This window comes from Pagrus pagrus, assembly GCF_965226575.1.
Source record: "Pagrus pagrus genome assembly, chromosome: 18".
Lineage (NCBI taxonomy): Eukaryota > Metazoa > Chordata > Actinopteri > Spariformes > Sparidae > Pagrus > Pagrus pagrus.
In genome coordinates this window covers 9,123,045-9,150,562 of record NC_140202.1, presented here as the reverse complement: position 1 = coordinate 9,150,562, position 27,518 = coordinate 9,123,045, and the positions used below count along the sequence as shown (strand labels likewise).

At 39.1% G+C, this 27,518-nt stretch overlaps 1 protein-coding gene across 1 annotated transcript; it reads right to left on the bottom strand.

Annotated features, from left to right (window-relative positions):
• tpo (thyroid peroxidase) lies at positions 1 to 27,518 on the bottom strand. The gene is made up of 13 exons (XM_084380782.1): positions 27,421 to 27,518; positions 23,765 to 23,849; positions 23,483 to 23,643; positions 23,099 to 23,228; positions 21,808 to 21,937; positions 20,737 to 20,937; positions 18,768 to 19,259; positions 10,563 to 10,821; positions 7,435 to 7,605; positions 3,229 to 3,466; positions 2,914 to 3,122; positions 2,635 to 2,808; positions 1 to 258 (listed from the first exon to the last, which is right to left on the bottom strand). Exons 1-13 carry the CDS (start codon positions 27,509 to 27,511, stop codon positions 230 to 232), a joined length of 2,370 nt encoding a protein of 789 aa, XP_084236908.1. The 5' UTR covers positions 27,512 to 27,518; the 3' UTR covers positions 1 to 229.

Below are 27,518 nucleotides of genomic sequence, written 5' to 3'. Positions count from 1 at the left end.
ATATATTTTTATTGAACAACATTCAACTAACTGCAATTCAAGAGACAGAATTAAAGTTTACCATATGTTAAACAGATTCCAGAATATGAGGTTCATGTTTTAAAAGGTGTCTCATTCAATGTTTACAAAAACACACTCTTAATCTGCAAAATCATGACATATAAAGAAAGAGAGCAAGGATAGCAATGATTCCCTGAGCTTGGTTATGTAACTACGAAGCATTTCTGGTTCAGCTGTCAACGTTTTCGTGATGACTCCCTGTAAACAAACAACAAGGTCATTGTAATATCACACAGCTAACAATCAATCCAGTTAATGGCAGTCAACCAGCATAGCTTAGCATCTCATCATCATGAAACCTAAGTCAAGTCAAGTCAAGTCACAATTTATTTATAAAGCACATTTAAAACAACCTCAGTTGACCAAAGTGCTGTACAATTGCAAAAGCACAACAAAGTTAATCACAAAAACAATAAACAACAATAATACAATAAACAATCAAAAACAACACAAGGGACAGTAGTCAATTTAAAACAAATTTAGATTAAAAAGAGAGAATAAAAAGAGAGTAAAAAGAGAGAGAGAGGGATAGAGAAAAAGAAAGAGCCAAGATTGTTTGCTTAGCTGGGAGTGAACGCCAAGGAAAAAAGATACGTTTTTAGGAGTGTTTTAAAATGTTCAACAGACTGTGCAGCTCTAACATGGAGAGGTAGGCTGTTCCACAGCTTAGGAGCTGCGACTGAGAAGGCTCTGTCTCCACGAGTGGAGAGTCTGGACCTGGGTACTGCCAGGAGCAGCTGGTTAGATGACCTGAGTGCCCTTGCAGTGGTGTGCAACTGTAAAAGCTCAGATAAATAAGGTGGTGCCAGACCATTCATACATTTAAAAGCAATTAATAAAATTTTAAACTGAATCCTAAAATTAATAGGCAGCCAGTGCAAAGATGCAAGGACAGGAGTTAGGTGCTAACGTTTTTTCTTTCCAGTTAGCAGGCGGGCAGCCGCATTTTGAACAACCTGCAAGCGGCGCAGTGCTTTCTGGTCAAGGCCAACAAACAAGGAATTACAATAATCTAAACGAGATGTAATAAAGGTGTGAATTAATTTCTCAAATACATGTCTTGGGAGATAAACCTTTGCTTTTGCCAACAACCTTATTTGGAAGAAGCTTGTTTTGACTATGGAGGATATCTGCTTGTCAAACTCTCATTGTAAAGTCACTCTCTAAGATAACACCAAGGTTCCGTGCAAAAGGATGACAGTAAGACTTAAGGGAACCAATGGCGCTGTCACATCCATCAAGTAGATTTTGTTTACCAAATAAAATTATTTCAGTTTTGTTTTTGTTTTGCTAAACCTAACCTACGGGGACATCAGGTATGTTGAGTGCCCAAAACGGCTCTATAACCATTAAAATAATGTGGTAGGGAATTCATCATGCCCTAGGCATGAGCAAGACTGTTGGCTGTGTTAAAAGAATATTTTGATTGTCCATGATAATGATGAGTTAAAATTGTGTTCATCACAGACCCATTGAATGGTCATGGTCATGCCATTTGTTGATAAAAGCAAAAGATCAATAGGAAATAAAGTCTGAGCCATTAATGGTGTCTGCTGAAAAATTATCAGACTGCCAGAGCAATGCCAATATATTTGAGACCCATTTTCATTTCTTGGTGACATCAATACCTTTTCTCTCCAATGACAACGCAATTTAACTAAGGAGTAGTTAAAAGTTAATCAAATCAAGCTTTGGGAATGAAGTAAAAATATTATTTTTTCCTTTTCTCATCATTTGAAAATAATATGAACTTGAATCCCATAACAACATATACTGTATCTCATAGAGTAGAGAGTTATTGACATACTGGACTGTGTTCCCATAGATTTGGATTTTTTCTAAATTTATAAGCATTTTCTTAAAATTACTAGTTGCTTGACAAAAATACGAGTTATGTTGATTATAATTAAAAGAAAACATCTTCAGTTTTCATCCTTAGTTTAGATTGATTGATGAATTTGATTTCCTCCACATCCCCACAAACACCTGAAAACACCATTGAGAACATTTTCAAAACAGTTTCTGAGGAGACATTCTGTTCCCTGTGATAAATTACCCAACTCCAGGTCTCTGCGGGGATTTTAATACTACTCTGACATAAATGGCTGCTTAAAAATGGGTGGCATTTAGAGTACATCCAGCTTAGTGCTTTTTGTTGAATGTGGGGATAATAAAATGCAGTTTAACAATTCCACTGAGATTTAGACTCACAGGCAGATGGTTCACATCCTAAAGTACCCATATTCCCAACATATTTCCTGCTAGAACATTTCCCTTATCTATTCATGTCAGCAGATAGCAGTAAAGCTCCAGTCAGACAACAACAATGCAGGACTGACTGCATGACCAAGGATAGATACTGTATGTGCTGATGCACATCTATGGTTTATGAACAAATCCTTCCCAGGCTCATCTGTGTATGTTTCAATATTCAGCACAAAAATAGGGATATGCTGTAAACCAGCTGACAGTGGAATCTCCCTTTGAATTTTACCTACTCCACATAGACAATAGAACTGAGTCATCACGAACAAATTATATGAAACAAATCGGTGGCAGAAATAGTTCACATACCTGTGCATTGTGGGGGTTGACCACTCCATTGTTTTCCCTCACAAACTATTGCAGCTGCACCCCTTAACTTGAAACCATGGAAACAGGAGTACTGAGCAACCAGTTTGCCAGGTATAGAGGACAAAATAAAATCCCCATCCTTTATTGCTCTTGGAGTGCCACACTGTTCTAAGTCTGGAATTGAATGATAAAAGTGTTTCATGTTAATGTGTAGTGGAACAATAAAATTAAAAGGAATCTGAGTAATTTTATTAAATGTTAAGACTATGACTAGACCACCTTGGCTCTTCTCCTCTCTCCAAGCCTCCAGATTCATAGACTGTATACAATCACAAGAGATGTGATCAGAGGGGTACTTCCCGAGCCTGAAAGAATCCGGAGGGACTTCTCTTATGTCGGTGTTGTCACAGATGATCTGGGACAGAGAACCTTTTAAAAGTTCAGCCTTCTGTTGCTTGGTGAACACACCTTCAGCCTCCCACCAAAACCTGAAAAAAAAAAAAAAATCAAATGGTTGATCCCTCCATTTAAAATACATAATACATAATATCAATACATTGCATTTTTAAAAATGTATATCAAATATAAATTAACCTATCGCCATCACGGTGCGCTTTCATCTGCTTTCCGATCAGGCAAGCAAAGAGGGGACCTGTTCTTGAGCCGGGCAACATGTTTTCAACAAGCCCTCCAAGCCAAACATCGATATTGTCAGGATGCTTGTATATTTTTAATATCTTCTCAGTGACGCTGTCATCTCTCACAACCTCTTTGAAATCATCCAGTGTCTTTATGCTCTTCAGTCCACAGAATGATCGCCAATCATTGTATCCTGAAAAGTAATTTCAGCACAATAAAATTTCATATTTATTTGCATTGGACTGTCTTTTCAAGAGCAGAGGAAAAGATCGATGCTACTTCCACATCTGTGCAATAGCCTAAGAAGGTGGAGCTACAAGATGGTTTTCTTAGCTTAGCTGAAAGCAGGGGGAAACAACCGGTTAGCTGTCCAAAGATTACAAACCACCTTACGGAACCTCTAAATCTTAAAATGACATGGTATATATCTCATTTGTCTAACCTGCACAAAAACTCAAGTGTAAAATCAAGTGTTGTGGTTTCATTGAGGGTTATGTGTCAGACTATTTCTTTGCCAGCACTCTGACCTCTTGGGGTATTGTTGTCAGTGTGTGGTTGCAAATAAGGGGTTTTCTAATGAATTAGATATTAAGTGTGAAATTGTGAGCCTAAGAGGTGCTGGTAGGCCCATGGACCTTTAATGAGAACTGGACACAGCTTCAAAGTTGGGGCCCTGTTAAAGTCCGTGTAAAGCAAATTCTGCCATTTTCTTCTAAACACATTAAATAGGTTATAAATGTATTTCCTTAAAACATGTAAAAAGCCATTCAGCCATTTTTAATTTAGTTATTGAGCTAGGCTGCCAAACTGTATTTCAACATTTCTGTGTTCAGGATTTAATGGGCGGGTCAGAAATCATAGCCGCGATTAGCATAAACCCCGCCCTGCTGCGGAAGCAGTATAAATACGTTCAGTGCATTAGCTTCGGTGGTTTTCCGCTAGCTCTCGAGTCTCGGATAGCATCGCTTATGATAGTTTGCAGCTAGCTAGCCAGTCATGTCTCCTCCACGTAGCTCATGCATCTTTCCTGGATGCCACAGTGTGCAGGCCAGGGTAACGGCTCAGTTAGCTTATTTAAGTCTCCTACCGAGACAACGTAAGGAAATGGTGGATCGATGTTGTCAAGAGGAGCTACTGTGGAGAGTTCAAAATCACCACCTACACCAGTCTCTGCAGTGTCCACTTTACCCCCGATAGTTACAGCACGGCCACCGGCATTACGTGCCCGCCACCAAGCCTCTCCGTCCGCCGACAGCGGCTGCTACCATCACGGCCACCGGCATTACGTGCCCGCCACCGAGCCTCTCCGTCCGCCGACAGCGGCTGCTACCATCACGGCCACCGGAGAGAGAGCACCTGCTGTCGGTGGCGGGCACGTAATGCCGGTGGCCGTGATGGTAGCAGCCGCTGTCGGCGGACAGAGAGGATGTGCCCGCCACCGATCCTCTCTGTCCCGCTGACAGCAGGTGCTCTCATCTCCGCCACCGGCATTACGTGCCCGCCACGATCTTCTCCATCCCCGGCTTGCAGCCTCCCGTCCTGCCGACAGCGGCTGCTACCATCACGGCCACCGGCATTACGTGTCCGCCACCGATTCCCTCAGTCCCGCCAACAGCGGCTGCTACCATCACGGCCACCGGCACTACGTGCCCGCCACCGACGGCAGGTGCTCTCATCTCCGGTGGCGGGCACATAATGCCGGTGGCCGTGATGGTAGCAGCCGCTGTCGGCGGGACGGGAGGATGCAAGCCGGGGACGGAGAAGATCGATGGCGGGCACATAATGGTGCCCGCCACCGATCCTCTCTGTCCCGCCGACAGTAGGTGCTCTCATCTCCGCCCACCGGCATTACGTGCCGCCAGTGTAAGTGTGTGCTTATGTTATAAATATTGTATTCGTTTAATTAAATGCATTTTGCTAAAGGTGCAAATCCTGGAAGTGATTTTACATCGTGCCCATGTAATGTTAGCAAATGTTTTTGCATTTAATCATGACATGATTTGGCCTGATTCCCTGAGCGAGTCCATCTGACAGCACAATGATAATCCACAGGTAATATTTTATGTGCACCAATATAGCTATGACAAGGAATTATATGTAGACTGGGGTTTTAATTACTGGGAAATAAATTACCATTCTGATGGAGACTGTGAGGAACGAGGCTGAGCACTATCAGTGTCGGACTCAGAGTCAGTTTCTGGCTCTGATGGCTCAAACAGGTAGGGCTGGGTCCTTCAGACGATGCTGCTAGCACTAGCTTCCATTGTTGCTAGGCTACGTCCTTGTACACAGAGGGCTCCCCTCCCGCGGTGGGCGTGGTTCCAGCGCCTCTAACTGACACGCCCCCAGCGTTTCACAGCAGAGAGAAGTGCTTGTTTTTCCATGATTTTGAGACCTAATTTTATATACTTAGCAATTTTTTTAATCTTTCAAATTTGGCTCAGTGGTCAATGATACATGTTACTGTGGTGTGACAAACTCATAACACAATTTTTTTGCTGCTTTACACGCACTTTAAATTCTGTGAAAGCTGCTCAGTGTTGCATTAAACAAAAGAAGTACTGGGAGCTTTTGCTTTCTGGGGCCTATAGAGCATGCACATTCAAGACTTTGAGTAGCCAAGCCGGCTACCTCATTTGGAATGATTTTACAGACATGATTTGTTAATCGTCCTGTCTCTTAGAAATTACATTTATGTACAACTAATGAGCAACAGTACAACTTTCTTATCTTTTCGATGAATGTATTAAGAAAGTATTGTTATTTGTGTCCCAGGCAAGTCACATAAAATATTGACACTGAGCATATCTAAGATAGCAATATGTAAGATTTTAAGTTTAAAATATTCAAAAAATTATCAAAATGATCAACAGAATGAGAAGAAACAATAGTTTTGACATTATGTCAAAGATGTTTCTGATTGTGTTGTAGAGACATCTAATGAAATTAACATGCTAACCAGCTAGCTCCCTGCCACTTTGTACCTCAAGAGGTGATAGTCCAATATTAAACAACATCAAGACTCTCCTGGTGTTGGAATTGGAGTAAGCTAATACGGCCGTTATTACATATATACTCCTAACTTTAGGTGTCAGTTCAGTTAGCAGCAGTTAACAGCTATTTTAATGGTATACTCCCCCCTATTTGCTTGGATTATTAGTTTGACAGGTGGCCAGTATTGTACGTATTGGACCTTTGATAAAATATTCACTGACAACAAGTTGTGTCATTTTTTTCTCCCCCAGAAAGGCAGTCCTGCATTATATTATCCACTTGCAGTGACCACAGAATTATTCATCTTTGGTTATGGTTAGACACTGGCAGCACTTGGTTAAGCTTAGGAAAAGATCGTGGTCTAACCCCCACTACAGAAAACTTTTGCAGTTGCTAAAGACATACATATTTTGACCAAAATCACAATCTTTCCCTAACCTTCAAGGTGCAATATGCAAGAACCGGCCAGCTGTTGAATTCACACCCAAAACAAACAGGGGGCAGCATATCACTGGAGTAACTTCTGGCTGTAGCTGCAGTTAGACAGTTAGCTTGGTAAGCCATGCATCTACTGGCACAGAAATGTTGGACAGGGACGGGTCGGGGCTAGCTAGTTAGCATGCTAACTTCAGTAGATATCTCTGCAACACAATACATAGACGTCATAATGTCAAAACTGTTATTTCACTTTCTGTTCATGATGTTATACAGTATATATACTGTATTTATGCGTATATATTTGTTTTCAACTAAAATTTGTATATTTGCGCCTTTAATTAAAGTGCTTTTGTTGCCTAATCTGGACTGGTCAGGACGTGAACCCTGGTTTAACAGTCCTGCTCCTTGTCCACCATACGCCCCAACCAACTCAGACGCAGTACATTTTATTCACTTAATGAAACATCTCTGAATATAATCTGGGCAGCAATTATATTGTTCAGCATCTAATTGCATAAACTATTTAATAATATACAAATGCAATTTCTATGAGACAGGTTTGCGTAAATGTATGTATGAATGAATGAACATTTGGGCTTAAATGTGTAGACAAAGGAAAGGATAAGGGAACTGGTTTGAAGCTTTTAGGATTAAACAGGTCATTTGTTGATTGTCACTGTGATTAGACAGGCTTAACTAAATTCCCCTATCTTTCCACCCAGCGCTTACCTGGGAGAGCGTGATCTCGTCCTCTCTGCAGATTCAGTGAAGCCAGATCCAGGTGCTGCGGCACATTGAGGACGACTAGCCTCTCTGTTAGCTCCTCTGCCAAGATCATGTCTACGCTAACTTCTTTTGCTGCAGTTCCAATAATACCTCTCAGGATTGGTTCAATTCCACCTAGACACAACAAAGGCAACAGAAGATACAGATATAAGATACCCTTTTTTTCCCCTGTCGTATGCTTTTAATTTCTAAACAATTTGGACTTCAAAACTGAGCAATTGTGTGACTTGACTCGCTGCTCATTTTTTATTCAATTCCTCATCCCACACAGACAGGAAAACAGAATATATATGTTTGGTGAGTACAGTTTTTCCTGAATAGCCTTTTTTGCCGTCTAGAAAACAGGTTTCTGTATCCCTCCTAAGCTTGGATTTGCTGCTTCCCCTGGGCGCGCTGGTGTCCAAACAATTTCCTTCGAGCAAACACGAAGAATGGACTGTTGGGGATGGATTTGCTATTTACAACACAGTAAGCAGTTTTTATAAAAGCAATACACTTGTGCTCCATAGTGAGTGTATATATATATATATATATATATATATATATATGGGCACATTGACATACTGTATATATACAGTGCCTATGAAAAGTAGTCAGCCCCTTGGATGTTTCCCCCTTTTATTGCTTTTATAAATGGAAGGTTCAGTCACTGGTTAATCAGTATTCCTGCCTACAATTACACCATGAAGACATGCTATTTGGGGTCGAGGTGAAGTCTGAACAAGTGAGTCTTGAGTCTTTTGCGGAAGATGGCGAGTTACTCTGCTGTCCTGGCATTGGTCACTGGGGCGCCAGAGAAGAGACTGGCAAAACTGGAAAAGGACAGAGCCATTTACAGGCCATTATATTACCGACTGTACAATGGTGAAGCCATTCCATGCATCAAGGACTCCCAAGATACACAGGGAACAAGCAACACCCAGACCCATCAGCAGCAGCATCAACTCAGTTACCTATAACATATCCAAGCACTTAGCCAGTATCCTAACTCCTTTGGTTGGTTAAACTTAACACCACATCAAAAACTCACAGCATTTATTGCTGTAGCAGGCATTTCTTCATCTTTACTGCAGGAAGCGGTAGCAGGCATTTCTTCTGTAGCAGGCATTTCTTCACCATCTTTACTGCAGGAAGCTGTAAAGATGGTGAAGAAATGCCTGCTACAGGACAGCACTCTGTCCAGCAGAACCCCAGACCACATTTGTGCCTTACTTGACCTCTGTCTGACAACCACCTACTTCCAGTACAGTGAAGGTTTCAACAGGAAGAAGCACGGCTGTACCATTGGCTCAACGGTGTCCCAAACAGTGGCCAACCTCTACATGGAAGAAGTTGAGAGCAGAGCCTTGATTACCTTCACAGGAACTGCTCCTAACCACTGGTGTAAAAGAATCCATCTATGTCAAACTCCAACGTCCGTCTCTGAACAGAGGAGGTGGGCAACAACACTACTTATCACCCACCTACATTGCAGTACTGAGTTCATTCCCCAGACAGCTTAACAACCATTCACACCTGGGCTCACCTAGCCATAGCAACCCACATGAAGGCCAGTTGGGTCAAAGACCCACAGGTAGCCCTAACAACTCTGAAACTCAGAGCTCACACGTGTCCTGAATGATCCTGTAAGGACACTCCCACACAGGGTTCATAAGCCTGCAACTCCCCTCCAGTGAGTTAGAATGAAGAAGCCTCTTGGATGAGAGGTGAAACGTCTTCAAGAAACTGAAACACGTACGGTTGACTACGATATAGCACTTAGAACGTACAACAACTGTTGCTAGGATTCTTCACCAGTCAAAGCTTTATGAGAGAGTGGCAAAGAGAAAGTCACTGTTGAAGAATAAATCTCGATTAGAGTTCACCCAAAGGCATGTGGGAAACGCCAAGGTCAACTGAAAGAAGGTTTCCTTGGTCTGATTTGGCCATCAGACTAGATGGGCTGTAAAAGGGCTGGTCACGCTCAATCCCCGTGCAACCTGAAAGAGCTTGAGCAGTTTTGCAAAGAAAAATGGAGTAAAAATTGCAGATTCCAGATGTGCAAGCCTGATTGAGACCTATCTACACAGACTCAGTGCTGTGACTGAGGCCAAAGGTGCATCTACTAATTACTGTCTTGAACTTATTTTACATTCTGTATTCTTAATTAATTGACATTACTTTGTAGAAATCTGGTTTCACTTTAACATTTTACAGGTTTTTTCGTGAATAATGTTTGTATATTTTTTGTATATTGACCATGATTACATTTACAAAAGCAATACAAGAGGAAAACATCCAAGGGGGTGAATACTTTTTATAGGCCCTGTATTGGACCATGATTGAACTCAAAACTAGTCATGATGTCACAAAACTCTGCTTGTACTTATCTTTCTTAAACTCAAATTAAGTTGAGTTTCAGCAGAAGAATGTTATGTTTCTAAGAGTGAAAGGTTTTGGTGTCAAACTCTATACATTCTACACAGGGAAGCCAATACAAGTGACCTTGGACAAGGACTTTAAGTTTATTTGGAAAGCATATTGAGCGTTAAACTATTTGCACAAATACACGTTTCTGCAGTCCATGTTTCATGGATTTCTACAGCTGAGTTAGTATGACCCATTAACTGAATTGAACAATAATGAGAATATGATCCAGGTGACAAATACCAGAATTTGCTTTTCATTTATACATAGTGTTAGTTTCATGTATTTGTAATTTTATAACACAGGTTTACAGCCAGAGGAAAGAAGCTGCTCTGGAATCTGGTGGTATGCCTATAACAGTGCAGGTGTATAACACAGATGAAGTACCATGTTAAATATAAGTATGTAACAAGTAATAAATAAGGAATGTATTGGTCCCTGCGGTCTGTTAGATGAGTTAATGCACCTTCTGATGCAGTCCTTTCAACTCATAAAATATACCTATTCAGTGGTCTAACTTATATGTGTCATTATTATGTTGTACTAACAGAAAGATATTAAGCACTGAAGCTGACCTAAATAGGGTATTTTTTCCATGCTGTGCTTAGTGTGCTTGCAGGATACGTTATTATTTCCAATAGGCAGCTTCATAAGAGTGTACTGACCTTCTTTGACTATTCTCCACGGACTGAAGAAAGTGTTGTGCACTCTCAAGTGGGGGAAGTGCTCATGTTCCTGGAAGCTCTCGTTCAGTCTCCTCAGGATTGGAGAGATGGTAGCGTGGCCGAATCTGAATGCTGCAGTGGCAAACACATTGGAGGCGGATGGGTCCATAGTTGGATCGTATCCCTCAAACGGTCCAATGTAATGGTCAAAAGATTCTGGGCCAATAATCTTTGGAACATAATCTCTCATGGTTATGATCTGGGAGCCAAAAGGAGAAGGGGCATTAGCAAGATAGCAAAAATAAGCTCGTACATAATTATTCATTAAAATCAGGATAAGGATTGTGTGCATGACAAGCATGTTGTTAAATTATTAACAATATGTTGTGTACAGCTGAAAGGGAACCTTATGGGAGTTCCAGTGAGATGAGTATTTCTGAAACATCTCGAGACTGGACATTTGATTGCACATACGTTCCTTGTTCCACAGTACACAACTGTACTGTGAACCTGTACAGTTCACAGTTCACAGATAATTCCATCGGTCCTCATCACTATTTAAAAATGCCTCAGCTCATCACCTGAATCTTAACACATATCACACTGATGCAAACACACACATATCACATTTTGTGCCATGCAGTTTTCAATGCAAAATAAGCATTGGAACAAGACACAATGATTTACTTTAGTTACTTTGATGATAATGATAATGATAATTATGATAATAATGTAACAGCAACTGCCTTCAATGTAAACAAAGAATGATGGAATACACCAGATAACTTAACTTCATTAGTCCAGCGGCTTGAGGGGTTCCAAGCAAAAAGGAGAACAATTCATTTTCAAGTAATATAGGGATCAAATGGGGTCCCTGGTCTAATTGGTGTCAGTTAAGTGGTCCTTAAAGTGGAAAAGTGGGTAAAAGTCATATGTCAGCATCTGCTTCTTCGATACCAAGCATTATTTTTGTCGATATGTTTTTCACAAGCCCATAACGTATAATGAAAGTGAAAAGAGGAAATTGACATCATAATGTACATATTTGCTTATTGTTTGTTTACTGAATTTACCTTCCTGACAGCTGTTCTTCAGCAGCCCTGTCTCTTGGTTAATGGATTGAAACCCTCCAAACAGAACAGGTCTGGCCCACCAACTGTTAAAGCTTTTTACAATAATCCACCGCCAATCTCCTGACCACTTAAAAAACGAGTAAACAGAAGCACTTCTATAAAGTAGTCCTTTTACAGTGACTTGTCAAGACATTAAATTGGCTTTATGTGACCTTGTTTTCTGGGAACGGCTGCCTGAGGATTTAAATGTCGCAATGCAAATGAAAGGGAAGCCCACTGATGGAGGAGACAAAGAAGGCAGAGAGAGAGTGATAGAAACCGAGGTAAAACAAGAGTGAACAGGAGGGCATTCATTCAATGGAGAGTTCCAGTGTTGTGTCAAACTATGTTCCCCTATTGATATGTGTTTTACCTTATACTGGGACATGAGAGGGTTCAAATACAGCATTCTTTCTACTAGATCAGTAAGTAACTAAACCTGCTTACTTATTAACACAACCAGGTGCTTTACTCTGCCTTTTCATAGCACTGAGATCAGAGTTTCCAGGTTAAATTGGAATTCTTATGGTTGTTTTTTTGCTTTGGACTGTTGCCAGTTCCCAACATTGTCTTTGCAACAGCGGCACCAACAGTAATCCTGCAAGGAAACACTAGGAGGGTGGACAGTTGAAAAGTTGTCTATTTCAGCTTTAAAGCAACAAAATGTAACTTCCTGGAGAAGACATTTGATTGTTTAGTCTCATCCTCAGATTATCAAATACTTACGCTTTGTGTTCACAGATTAGGTCGGTTTTTTTTTTTTGGACAAAGAGGTACATCAGATGCCTTCCAAAATATGCCTAGTTAAAATACCATGTCTTCCAGGGGCATTCAAATTTAAGCAACTGACATTACTTCACCGTAGCGGGCATGTGAAAATTAAATACAAATAAATGTAGACAAGTAAAAAACTATGGGCACCTTTTTGAATAAGAAAAAGCCAAATTAGTTAAAGGCATATACAGACTGTTGTTTATTAAAGAAAAGCTTGATGGAGCAGCACAGGACATAGCCTTGAAAGTGGAAATAAACTAAACAAATGTAATGTTAACAAAAGTGGCTGACATCGAACTTATAACATTCTGTTGACACTCCAGATTAACCAGACAATCAACGAATCCACAAAGTAATAGAGCTGACCTGTCCGAAGTTAATATTCTGTAGTGCTAGTTGTTAGTCTTTCCTCATGACATTTGCATGTAAATTATAAAACCCAACTGTTATATAGGTTGGCAAATATCATTGACCGATATTGGCGAATCAAGGACAAATCGTATCAGTGTATATGTTTTTATTACATTAATATTACATTCCCAGTGAGTTTATTGTTTCAGTGCACAATAAAGTTTATAGTTAACCTGTAAAATATCCTGCCTCTGTCACAAACGTATCCTTGTCACAAGTGTTTGTTCACCACGTTTGAGGGATCATTGCCAAAAAATGTGTTAATGTATATATTCTGTTTATAAAAGAATATTGGCCGATATATCCGTATTAGAATTTTTTCCTGTTTCCCTACATTGGTATTGGCATGGACCTCAATAATCCACAGTTGGTCAAGCTCTAGTAAATTACTCAGGGGTCACTGTTCTGTAACAGACTCTGACCTACAGTATACCAACAGAGTGGAGGGTGGAGAGAAGGGTAACATTACCCTTTAACATCAATAGAGTAACAAAATCTTCAAAAAGCTGTGATTATAGCTGATGCTGTAGGTCTTTGTAGAGGATCAAATGATCTCTTTTTCTTTCATTCATCTTTGTACAGCACTAACTGTAAGCTCATAGCTGAGTCTGCCAAACCTTTTGTTTTGTAGAGAGCGATGTTGAGCATGTGCTGACATGTATGACTAGGGCATGAGACACTGTAGCAAGATGTGTGTTTTAAAAAAAACAACAGTGTATTTGTTGCCTATTTACAATAATATAGTAGTCTTAAAATAATAATCATCCAGCTGCACAGTAAAGTCAAACCTTTTGTTAAATTATTTATTCCTCCATGAATAACTCTTGAGGAACTGGAAGCTTTAGTGCTTCTTTAATTCTTAATTTCAGCTTTGAGACTTTTTTTTTTTTAAGAAAAAAAAATCAATAGTGTTACAGTCCGCCGGTTTGCAGGCTGGTCAGACCAGATAGTGCCTCACTTTTCACTCCACTTCCAAGCTGGTCATGGTCGTAGCTACAGTATGTAAATCTTCTACCTGCCTTTTGTACTTCATCTTCACAAATTATTGTGAGCCCATCTCTTTTTTAATATTGTAGATCTCTTTCCTCTGGCTTTCTCCCTGAGTCACCTCAAAGTAGCAGTAGTTAATTCACTGCTGTTGTCAAATGTCAGCCCCCAAAGTCCCAAAGATTACAGACTTATTTTCCTCTTTGCACAGAAATGCTTTGGAATCTTTACAGCCTAGCACCAGGGTCACTGGTCTCCTTTAGAGGAAGCAATGAGTAATTTCCATTAGAACAAATTCTGTTTTATTTTTCATGGTGACATTTCCTTCATTACAAGGAATACTCCCAGCTTACAGCGAAGAGAAAAAGCTGCTATCAACACTCAGTTATTGCTGCAAAACCTGCCTCCCATCCATTGTTACCAAGATAACTTGGTAATACACAAAGCTAATAGCAGCAACAGCGCCTCAGCTTCTACATTAATAAAGACAGACAATAGTAAGAGGACAGAAAAATCCCTGTTTGTACTAACTGGTGTTAGTTTTTTCTTTGCACAGACTGTTTATATGATGAAGGATTATGGCTTGAAAATCATTGACACAGTTCCTGCCCTGCTATGAAGAGCCTTATTTCAAGTAAAGTCACACTAGCTGCACTCTGGTTCAAAAAGATATTAGCTTAGAAGAAGAGGCCATTCAAAGACATGGATAAGGAAACATTAAGGAAGTAGTTTCTGGTTTGAAAAAGAAAAGGAAAAACATGCCAAGGTTGATATCTAACATAATGTCTCACAGGGAAAAAAATGTTGCTTAGCTTGTGGAATGCAGCAGCAGCACATTAGATTTTGTGCTCTGCTTTTGTCGACGCATGATGAGTTCAGGTGTAGGTGACCCATGATATGGCAGCAATCTGCATCCAACATTCAATTACTGTAGTTGTGTGTGTAAAACGGAACAAAACTGACTTAATTTCAAAAATAAACTTCATCTATGTAGTGTATGCTGTTCAGTGCAGCCAGGACTGCACAGATTTGTACATTGGGTAGACAAAACAACCCCTACATAAACTAATGGCACAACACAGGAGGGCCAACTCCGGTCAAGACTCCGCTGTCCACTTACATCTGGAGGAGAAAATCATTCCTTTGAGGACAACAAAGTAAACATCTTGTCCAGAGAAGACAGATGGTTTGAAAGACGAGTAAACGAATCCATCTGTGTCAAACTCTGAACAACCGTCTTGAACAGAGGAGGTGGCCTACAACATTACTTATCATCCACCTACAATGCAGTACTGAGTTCCCTCCCCAGACAGCTTAACAACCATTCACACCTGGGCTCATAGCCCTAAAGAAAATGAAGGACAGCACTCCCATCAAAGTGTATATTCTTGCCACACGGACGTTTCTGGCAAGCCACCCTTCTTCAGTGAGTGTATTCTGGCAAAATCACAGTAAACCTACACAGGTGGGCTAATTATACGTTATCCAAAATTGCACAACAGCTATACGCCAATAGGGCAAGCTGTATCCTTTTGAAGGAGAGCAAAGGACCACACAGGGTCTCATACAAACTAAACAAAATCTCACGACAGAATAGCCTCTAACTGTGTCACACAAACAACATAGAACGTCTCAGGAAACAAGTAAATGAAATCTCCTCATTCAGTCCCTTTGGAATCAGAGTAAACTGTATCCAATAGGCTTCTCTCTGGAGGAGGATTCTGTCCCTGTTACCACCTCTCCAAGGCATTCTCACTCTCTCAATAATGTAGTTCACTCAAAATTGTGATTATGACTGCTGAAGTGCCTGGCTACTGATGATTTAACATCATAGTTACGAATAGTGCTCACAGAGTCCTATTTATGGCCCCTTTTTTACTTTGCCTACATAATACATATTACATGGACACTACTTGTTTGACAAACTTAGATATAGAATGTAGGTGGATACAAATGTAGGACTCTGAGAAGATGTGTCTCTTGACCTAGATTTGAGTAAATCAGACTGTTTAATTTGACGTACTCTATTCAGATGGTTCTCCAACAAGTTTTTCCCATAACCTCTCATCTTAAAATTTTTCCAAGCATCTTGAGCATGCTGCTCAAAAGATTAATCAGAAGTGCAAATGTGTCTTAATCTTAGTAGCTGACTATATGGAAGACTTCTTTTTAAAACCGGTGGAAGATAACTACTAAACTGAAGGAAAGTATTTCTGTCAGTCTCCTTTTTATACACTTCAGTCTGAAGACAATTGCCATCTTTTTTCACCAAAACATCCCAAAATGAAATACGCTCAAGATCATAATGTCATATTATAATATAATATCATATTTCCACTCCAAATGAAAAATAAGACATCTATGTACTGTACCTCCAGTACAATGCAGTACTGAGTCCCTCAAAACAAAAGTCTTCCTCTTATATATATATGTTACATGACATAACTGTAGTAATATATTACTGAAATATTAGTCACGCAATACATTACTCCATTACTGCTAAAAGAAATATATTACTGTAACGCGTTACCCCTAACACTGTTTACTAAAAAAATCTGCGTGCTGAAGCTGAAAATGACAACATGAGAGCAGTGAGAGTGAACCAAGAAAAATTTTTGCACTTTTACAGTTCTGCAAACCACATTCAAATTTGTACGTGTCATATGTATCATATAAACATTTCTATACAACCATGTTGTGCCATATCACGTTCACATCACATGTGGGCTGACTTTCTTGTCAGGAGGTGGAGGGGTTGGAATTTGTAAGCATGAAACCACTGGATGTTTTTAATGAGACACTGGGACATTTTCCAGCCACGTTTGTGGCGACAGAGCCAGGTAAGCCAACACATAAAAACTTTTTTTAACCCTAACTAATTGATTTTTATGTCTAAACCTAACCAGCGTTGGCATAACACAGAAATTGAAAAACCTCAAGATACATAAAGTTGCAACATAAAAAAAGTTGCAACATATCCATGGTTTACAGAAACGTACAATATCAACATTTTTCTGGTGACTGGGATACCAAAACAATGAGCTAAAAGAGGCTAAAACACTCAATAGAGCTGAGTTCGATGATAATTCTTTATGTGATTCACTTGTAATTCATTGTTAATATAAACAAATCTGTTATTTCTTCTTTAAACAACAACGGTCTCAGGGGAATAGGTGGAAGCCAACTTCGCCTCCAATTCTGGAAACTACAGCATCCCCACTGAGTTGATTTGTAAAAGAGTCCTCTGACAGTTTGCAATGACAGCAAAGCAGTCGACTCCACAGCTGGTTGATTCTTACAGTCATCCAACTGACAACAGCAGCTGTTAGGGTCAAACAAGTTCTGAATTAAATGACTTAAACTCAATCAATTAAATCAACAGAAAATTTCCCAGTTACACTACAAGCAGTTTTCCCCTATTTATCTTATCTTGCTATTTGTCAATCAAACACATACAGGTTACTCGTCACTCACTGGCAACTCTACCAGTGTCTACTAAATCTTTGAGAATTGTGTTTCCCTATTGAATTAAAAAAGGAATATGTACAAAAAAGGTACATTAAAAATAGTAAAATGTAAAGGTTTATTTTTCTTCTCACTGTGAACACTTTAATGACCCTGAGTCATCATTCGCCTCATAAAAGTAAAAACTCTCTTGAAAACAATACATGAAAACAACCCTGCTGTCTATAGCTTTTAAATCAGTTTGCCCTTCTTTATTAAGATATAACTGCAGCATGATCACACTCCTGACATCTGCAGGTGATAAAATCAACACGCTCATAATTGCTGGAGTAGTTTGTATCCCCTTAGGCATCATTTGGGTTCCTCGATAGAAACTTTATTGCTGTGAATCAAACTGGCCTTTATTTTCATCTTACAGCTGTGTCTCCTGCCTTCACCAATGGTGTCTACTGAAGAATCTTGATCTTGTCAAAAAAGCACATTTTTGTATTTCCAAAAACAACAAAATGGACAGTTTTCAGAGTTTCTATAACACTCACACAAAAGGACTGCTTGCAAAAATAATTAATCAATTAGATCATTCAATACTGAAAATGTGTGATTTGCAATGGCAAATGTGCAGTGTGAGCTATTGCTTTTTATTCTGGCATATCAGGGCAGTGCAGGTTTCAATTAGATCAGAGGTGTTGGTAAGATTGTAGAAACCAGCAAGGGCAAGCTAAATTTTGAAAGTATCCAACAAAAAGAAAACAACGTCCTCCCTCCAGAATGATTCCTCCAAAACACATGAGCGTGTACTGTCTGACTACACCAACACTGACTACCATGTAGCAGGCTGTGTGCTTTGTTGTGACTGGGTTAGCAGCTAAATGACTGTCTGTCACTGGTGCTGCATGGCATACAAGCTTTATGCTTGGAGTGCAGTGCATCGCTGTCATGACTAACCATAACCAACCATATGTAACTACCTCATGTCCCACTCACATGTAAAAAAAATAACATCTAACATTGTCACAATGAACGTAAACAACAAACATGACTATTGTTCGTATTTAACGCTGTATTCTTGTGCCACTAGCCTGCTAATAGCTTTAGCAATACATCAGCCTGGCCCTTTGGAAGACTTTGGTCATACGTAATGAGTGCAAAGGGTAGGGTGCACTCACACAGGCAGATAAGTAGGTAGACAGACAGGTAGCCTATCTAATCTTTCCAGGAGAGCCAGTTGAAGAGCTGGCTCAGAAATGAGACAGTTGGATGGTCTGCAACAGCCATAGTTACTGGATTTTTTCCCTTTCATTTGTCAGAAAATTTTATTTATTGATTGCTGCCAGAATGTTAAGTGATTTTCCACAAATATAACAATATAACTAGAATAACTTAAAAAAAACCACAGCTTTGAACAGTTAGCATTTTGACATACAAATAATGCTTTAGTTAGTTGGTAGTCACATACCTGGTGCAGAGCTCCAATAATCTTCCGAGTTTCCTGGTATATAGTTTCTGGGCTCCAGTGACCATTAATGTGTTTCAATGCCTCCGCTATCCGATTGTGTTCCCTAAGCCACAGTGTATGCAAAGTAGTCAGGGGCAGACCCTCATTGACCCGACTGTCTCCAGCACTGAAACACTCCACTCTCTCCCCCTGTGGGTCCTGGTGGCAGGCTGATGGCAGGGTGGCTATAAAAGGAAGGTAGGGTCTTCCTTTGGCGTCCTTGAATTGGTCATTGACTGCAAGTTTCCCATTAAGGCCACAGAGGTCACGGAGAGAAGTTTCCAGTTTTGGAGTGTGGCCATACACGACCGAAGCATCTATGAAAGATGTGATGGCATTCATCTGTTGTCGCTGCACCGCTTGTCCAACATGACACCCAGAACTGATAAAGCAGGCTGGTATGGAGCGAAAAAAAGGCATGCAGCCTTGTGCACCAGAGACAGTATCATCTATCTGTGGAGAAGACAAATGTATTAATTAAAAACTACTTTTGGCTAAATATATTCATTTAAATGATTTATAGAATTTTACAGAATAGTTTAACATTTTGGGAATATGCTTACTTGCAGGTTTTGATAAGAATAGAAGTCATATCTGTCCCTTAAAAGGAGACCTATTATGCTTTTTCTATTTTTCCTTTCCTTCAGAGTTTTATATGTTCTTGTGCATGTAAAAGATCTTCAAAGTTCACACCAACAGAAGGTCCTCTCTCCCACAGAAAACACTGCTCCTGAAACGCCTCGCCAGTAGTCCCGCCTTTAATTCCGTTTCCTTGTGACATTACACTATGTCACCATGTCGCACATAATTTATGCCTCGCAGCTAGTTTGGCACATTAGAATTAATTTGGCAAAGCTACTCTGTTGTTGTTAGCAGTACTGGCTGAGGCGTGTGCGAGCTTACTAATCAGAGGAGACGGCGTTTTACGGGAGGGGCCTAAAGATAAAGGACCTAAAGCAGTGTGTTTCAGACAGAGGGGAATACAGCGCTGCAGCACTGGACAGTATGAGAAAACTGATGTGTTTTTGAGCATTAGAGCATGTAAACCTATTCTAGTAGTAACCCACAATAGAATTATCAACCTGAAAATGTGCATAATATGTCTCCTTTGAAATGATGCTGGAGCCAGCAGCCATAAGCTTAGCTTAGCTTAGCATAGAGATCTGAAACAGGGGGACACAGCCAGCCTGGCTCTGTTCAAAGGGATTAAAATTAATCTTAAAATTTGCTTCAGGCATTATGTTTTCAGGTTTGTGTCTATCTGTACATCAGTCAGTCCATCCATCCGTCCGTCTGTCCAGTTCTTGTGAATGTGATATCTCAAGTACGAATTTCATCAAGTTTGAAACAAACGTCCCCAATGGCTCACGGATGAACTGAATAGAATTAAGTAGCCAAAGGTCAGAGTTTAAGGTCACTGTGAACTCACAAAACACATTTTTGGCAATAACTCATCACTGATGAAGTTATAACATTTGATATCAAAAAGGTCAAAGGATTTAATGCATGGTGGCATCATAACATTCTGGAAAAATGTTTTGGACATTATTCAATGCCAGTCCTCTAGGACAGTAACTTGACTGGGGTGCGGAGACGTACAACAGTAATTCTAGTTTATTTGTTTTTGTACTGAGAGGACGTATAAAATCGTCAATTTGTGGTTTTATGTGTTGCAATTTGTGTCTTTATTTTATATCTTGGTAAAAAGCAGTGAATGTCAGGAAGCCCAGGAAGTATTTCTACTAAGCTAAGCTAACTGGCTGCTGGTTTCAGCTTTTATTAAACAGACAGATATCAGAGTAGTGTCAGTCTTGAGAATACCTCCCAAAATATGTTTGAAGTCTTTTGAAATACAGGATTGTAATAAGAATGCAAGAACAAATCACAACAGGTCAACAAAATATACAGAACTGTTGTGCTTTCAGTTTACCTGGATGGGAAAGCATGGATGCACATTTTCACATGTAGCCAAACAGTCTGCCCCCATGGAAAAAGCAGCACTGCCCGAGCTCTGAGGTGTGAAACTTATGTCATGAGATAGGTACTGACCCCACTGCACCAGCAAATCTGAATACACATCATCCTTTCCTTTCGAAGAGCTGCTCAGTACTTTCCTGCTGAGTTCTCGTGGCTGTTGACACAGGATTTGTTAATGGATGACAGTGAGTACCACCTTTTAACAGTGTGCATTTGAGTTTCCCTTAGCCATAGACTCATCATTTATCAGTCAGTGTGTTTACTATGTGATCATTAACGGAAATGAACATATCATCTGGGGAAGGCCTATCATGTCCTAGTCAGTGATTGTGATGGATGATAGCTTTCTTGTTTGTGTGACCTATCTTATTCTTTTATTCAATAAGTTATGTTATAAATAGAGTAATGGCTTAAACTCAACAAAGGGACTGTGATACATTCTGGCAAGTGTCTTGCTTCTTGTCATATCTCTCCAACAAAAACGTTGGCAACTGATTAAAAATGTGTTATATAATGCATTAAGTATCCTAGATATTATTTATTTGACCTCGTTAATAAGGAATACAAAAAATAGGATTAAGATTATTAAGAATACAAAACACTAGAAAATTATAACTCTATTATAACTATAGGCTGCATACAAGTGAGTTCTTCCACGAAAGGACCTTACTCATACTCACACATAAATTAAGACTGAAATTCAATGCAAATATTGTCTGATTTATCTGCTGTTTAGAAAAAAAGTTTCTTCACTGGATATTCCATGACTGGAAAGCTCTCTCAAGCTATGGAAATAGTGTCTTTTAAAGCACAGGCCACATTATTGAAATGCATCTGTAATCTGTGTCATCTCTCACACTCCTCTGCTGTTCCCTAAATTGCAGAGGACTTTATCTGCCATAAAAACAGGTTAGAAAAATAAATGGAAAGCTACATCAACTTGGGTTTGCAGGGTGAACTCATTTCATTTTTAATTTCTCCACCAACACTTTTGTGTCTGTCCGACCAGGATTTTGTAGATTACCGAGGGAAGTTGGAATCCATTATGGAGCCGTCCTCGGTTCCAACCCTTGGGTTCTTTCTCCCCGTCTTCGTATTTAGCTGGAAGCCATCTGACCAAGGGAGTGTTGGCTGCTCCCCAGAGAGGATTTTGCCTGACAAAAAGAATGAAGAAGTGCGTCCAAAAATACTGCAATGCAAAACAGTATATGCATCCCTGAATCATTTGTTTTCCTCCAGAAGGTCGTCAGGAGTTTAGAATTCTACAGTTTTTACCTACGTCAGCAGATTGAGGGTTGGCTAAATATTTTGGTACTCTATCCTTGACTGATACAATAGTGAAGATCTTCATTTTCTGTTATGAGCATATGAGCGGGGACTTTTTTCATGGGAAAAACCATATGCTGCAAAGAGACTTTTTCCAGCAAATCATTGCTACAGATAGTGGTTGACTGAAATAAAATTGACACAGAAGGAGCCTTCATCTGCATGAGAGAGAGTGCTCCACCAATTTACCATCACAATTAATCGTTTCAAATAGTCTGATCAAAATCAATGCAGCAGAACCAGCAAATTTTTATCTTCCATGTCATAACCTAGTGCTACACTTTGCCAAGTACTATTTTGGTTACGTTTAAAGGGTAACCACCAATTTGTCACATAAAAGTGTTTACAGGTCTTGGGGAGTACTACAGCCTATGTGAAAAATGTAGAATACCCCCTATAACACTGTTGGACTCATTATAGACAATTAAAAAAAACATTTTTATTCCACACATTCTTCTTCCTTTTCAAATCCATTACCCACAATGCAATTTAGTCACATCACTGGAGGCAATCAGATTTTTACACATATGCAGTAGTACTCCCGAAGACCTGTACACACACTTTAATGTGTAAAATTGTTGGCTACCCCTAAAAAATGCTGGACTTTGTCAGCATTATAACATTGTATTTACTTCAGTTTCAACATTTTGCAAGTTTGCCAGATTCATTCATTAGCAACACCTCCTCATTAAGTTGATTTGAAATGTTATCCTTTTTTTTTTAAATTTATATCATCTTTATACAAATGAACACCCCACACTCTGACTCATGTTCCACTTCAGCCAACCCTTTCCACTTCTGCACATACATGAAACAATACAGCACTCCAAACACCGTAGATCTACTGCTTTGCACTAGTTGTGCGATTAAAATAGGGTCCTATGTCTGCATTATTGGATCTTATACTGCATACAAGACACGTTACTTTCTAACAATAAAAAGGGTCCTGGTTCTTTGACTTATTTAAAGGTAAGACGTAGGTTATCTACCTGTTATTGCAGAGGCCAGATATGGAGCGGTACTTGTTCAGATGACTGTGCTGACAGATGGCTGGATGTGTTGCAGGAACACATTGAGACAGCTCTGCAATCAGCTCCACGTCCTTACAAGACAACAATTCTAGCACAGTGACATAGTAAAGTTAATACATGAGAAATTAAGGAAATGAAATGGGATTTATTAATTGAAAACATCCATCTTCTTCATGAGGATTTTGGTCTCCATGGATTTATTAGATTTTATTAGACTATTTGAATGGTAAGAATAGCAGCAGTTGACCAATTAGGAATTTTGCTTTTGTTAAAAATGTTTTCACTCCATGGTGTCCAACTGCCTCTGAAGGAGTTCCACTGGATTTACGAAAGCAATGCTACCTGCGGCTGTGAGATCCCTTTTATATATCTGTCTTGCTTTGTTCTTTAGGACTTGCAGAGTTGTTTGAAACACCTCTGCACCTCGAGAAATCTCCAGGGTCTCAGGCGTAGTTTGCTGAAGGAATGTAAACATATGCAAGGAAGACGACTGTGTGCTTCGTCTGGGCACAGAAATTGACAGATTAAATGAGAGATTTGGTTTTACTCTGTCCTGTCTTTGACAGGTATTGTTTCAGTTAAAACTGTGGCAGACAATGTGATGACTTATAAATAGTTAAATACCGCTGTCTGGAGTGGAGGAAGGCCTCGTGCACCGTTTGAAGGCTTTCTTGATATGAGGAGATAAGCAGTTCTCTGAGCAATGTGGCTGGAAGGTTAACAGCATCAGAAAAAAATCTCATGGCATTGAATTGCATTACAAACTCAGTCTGTAACTTGAATATCACCTGTCTACAGTGGTTGAAGTGTATAACGCAAGTAACATATTTAGAGTGCCTATAAAAAGTATTCACCCCCTCTGATGTTTTCTCCTTTTATTGCTTTTATAAATGGAATCATGGTCAATATACAAAACATATACAAAACATGAATTGCCAATGTGAATACAAATTTCTTTAAAGTGATGTAATTTAATTAAAAATATATAATGTAAAATAAGTGATAGCATAAACATTCACCCCCTTCAAGTCAGTAAATGCACCTTTGGTGGCAATCACTTCAATAGAGTGAACAGGGAAAGCTACTGGCGGTCTCTCTCTCGCTCTCTCTCTCTCTGATGCCCCATTCAGTTGAAGTGGTGATAGCAGTGTGCTCCCCTACCTTGACCACATGGCTGATGAGTGTAACTTCTTTCTCTGCTCAGGACATCATGACTCTACACTATCTTTACATAAAAATGAGTTGTTTGCTTCTACATTAATGTTCTAAATGGTATACATATTTTCTATTGATATACTTGTCTAAACCTGGGTTGTCAAAAGTATCGAAATATTGATAAGTATTGATACGCCACATGTCAAAACGATACAATAATTTGCATTCAGAAGTATAGAAGCTGTTAAAAAACGGATCTAGAATCAGATTTTCAACTCAAGGCTGCACAAATAGTAACGCATAACAATTGCGTTGATTTCTTTTTAGTGACCTTTTCTGTACCAGCACTGTGTGTAGTTTGTGTGTAGTTTAAAATTATGGTATTGTGACAACTCTATCTGAACCTTCTTGATAATTTTTAAAACCATTTGTTCACGTGAAAAGAATAAATGTTTCTTTGTATTAGCACCTCTCATCTTGATATTTTCATAAATGAACTACCTGTCTTGCTTCTTCAGAAGACCATCATATTTACTTGGAGGAGCAGTTCACCTCCCCATACAAAGCTTTGTATCTCCTTCAGGTACACAGTAGGTAAGCCCTTAAATAAACGGGAGTGAACTGATTTTAACTGATTTTTTTTTTGACTTGAAGTCCTATTGAATAGGTAATGCAGACCCACAGTTATAATGGTATTGTAAATTTGGAGTGATATTGACTGCAAGATTTATTTTTTTATTATTCATGCTAGGACCTAAGTGCCTCTGTGGTAAAGAAAAGAGATGTGACTCTAAGATGCCTCATTGAGTATATGGGGAGAGTGGAGAGGAGCTCATCTCTTAGTACTACGTAAGTATTGTATATGAAGAATAGTTTCACCTTGGAGGTGGGGCTTGATTTGCATATCATAGAATAAATACTGGAAGCAGGAGAAACGGTTGGTCTGGTTCAAAGTTCAAAAAGACACCTACAAACACCTGGATCTCCCTAATATTTGCTATTAATAGCCTATAGGCTACCAGCTATCATATTATCCACATCGTGCTGTACTGTGTATAATCTCAAGTAATATTCTGCGTTCTTTACTAACCAGACCTCCTGCTGAAAATATAACATTGTTACAAAACAGCAGAACAAGTGAGCTGTACAAGATGTTGCATGGTTACCAGTTGAAATAAAAGGTATTGTGACAAGTTGAAACTCACTCACTTAAAAAACATAGCAGTCAAGGGTATTGCACGCCCGAGAAAATTGCACAAATTCTCAATCATGGCTAGGGCCTTTATTTACCTCAACTACAGAGGGTACAGGCCTTTTATTATAAGCATAATGTGGTGTATTCAAAAAATATATGAAGTCTAATGTACCAGGTCTCAAATAAGGGCTGTTCTTGAATGTTCAAAGTGGTCTCCACAGATGTCATGTTGAAAGATTATCTGAATTTCATTACATAACTAATTATTTTTCGGCAACAAGTGAGACAGTTTGTCTTAATTACTGTATTCTTCATACAGGGGAAAACAGAGTGCAGCGTGCATGGGGACCTGAAAACGCAAAGTATGAGGATCTATGCTTGTCGTGAGCCAGATGCAGTGGGCATCATCATTGAGGGAATCCCATTGATTACTGATCTTGGCAGTCTGGCCAGAGCATGCTGCCTACTCCTTGGGGTAATGTACGCCCTGAATCTCCAATATCCCCCCAAACTATCCAAAACATTTGAGGTCTTTCAAATACTTTTTGTGGGACTCTATGCACTGCGCCCGAAACCAACCTCCAAGTTCATTAGCCTCAAAAACAAGCTCCTTACCTAGACAGTTAGCTTGACTTGCCTGCCTTGCACTCATGAATGTTCAAGGTTTTCATGAACCAGATGAGTGAATGTTCAGAATGTTGTATTGTGAAGGTTTTATACCAAGTCCCAGGTCAGAATTACTGGTATGTAAATTATTAGGGTGTTTTAATGAACACACAAAAATAACCTGTTCTGTGGAGGTGTTCTACTTGGCTGCTTTTTTTTATTTTAATGTTGAAATGTTTTAAGATGACAAGGTAAAATACACTGCTGTGAAGATGTTCTAAGCTGCACAGCTGGTGTGTAAGTTATTTCATGTTTAAAAGTTTTAAAGGGAGAATTTGGCCATTTTCAACCTTACCTCCATGTTGAAAAGTTTGGGATATAGTGTAAAACGGATGAGGTTTTTGCTGATCTTCTTTGTCTCTGGGGCGCAGCTGTTATTATTCCATTGCCATTTAACACATTAGTTGACTGACAAATGACAATGTTAAAAATGGGAAACATTTCCCTTTAAGATTATATACACAGTAAAAGACACTGTGCTGTGGAGTTCTAGTACTGTGAAGGTGTTCAACTAAGTAAATACATTTTGGAAACAAATACCTCTCTTATGTTTTGGTAAATTTATGTCAGAGCTAAGTAATTATTTGAAGCATATTGCACTTTTAAAACAGAAAGGAAAAATTGGACAAAATTAATAAAATTGAACATCATCTAAATCAAATTTTTTTTTTTTCTTTTAAATTTTACTTCATTCAATTAAGTTCAATCTATTTAAAATACTGACCCTTTTTTTTTTTTTTTTTTTACAGTGGTACACTGTACTTATTGTTTTAGCTTGCTGTAAAATGCATATTAGGGAATTGTCCCAACTCAAAATTACATGAAGATCACTTAACTTCCAAAAAGTGCTTGCAAAATGTTGCCTCATTTTTTAAAAGTAGTATCTAAACAACAGTTTTTACAGTGTAGCCAGAACTTCTGCCTCTGTATTTTATACTTTTGTATTTGAGGCTTCATCACTTTCAATACACAACACCAAAAGCAGAAGCTTCCCCAGCTGTATTTGCTTTGTCAGACAGTAAATCTGCTCACTTGCTTTAAATAAAAACCTAAATATTAATACTAAACGAGGGGAATGTGCCATCTTCACAGCTAATGCAGCTTTTTTTCTATGTTTTTAAATAGAAAAGATCAATGAGACAAACACATCTTGACTTCCCTGCTTGAAAAACATTTGCTACTGTCATCTTCAACCATTATTAAATACTATACTACAGATTTCAGAAAAAAATATTTATATATATATATATATAAATATACTTACAGTTTAAATGTCTGACTTCATCAGTTGACAAACTTGGACGAATAATGCAGAACAGCATTACAAGTCGAAAGTCAATGAAATAACAAGCCATTTTTTTA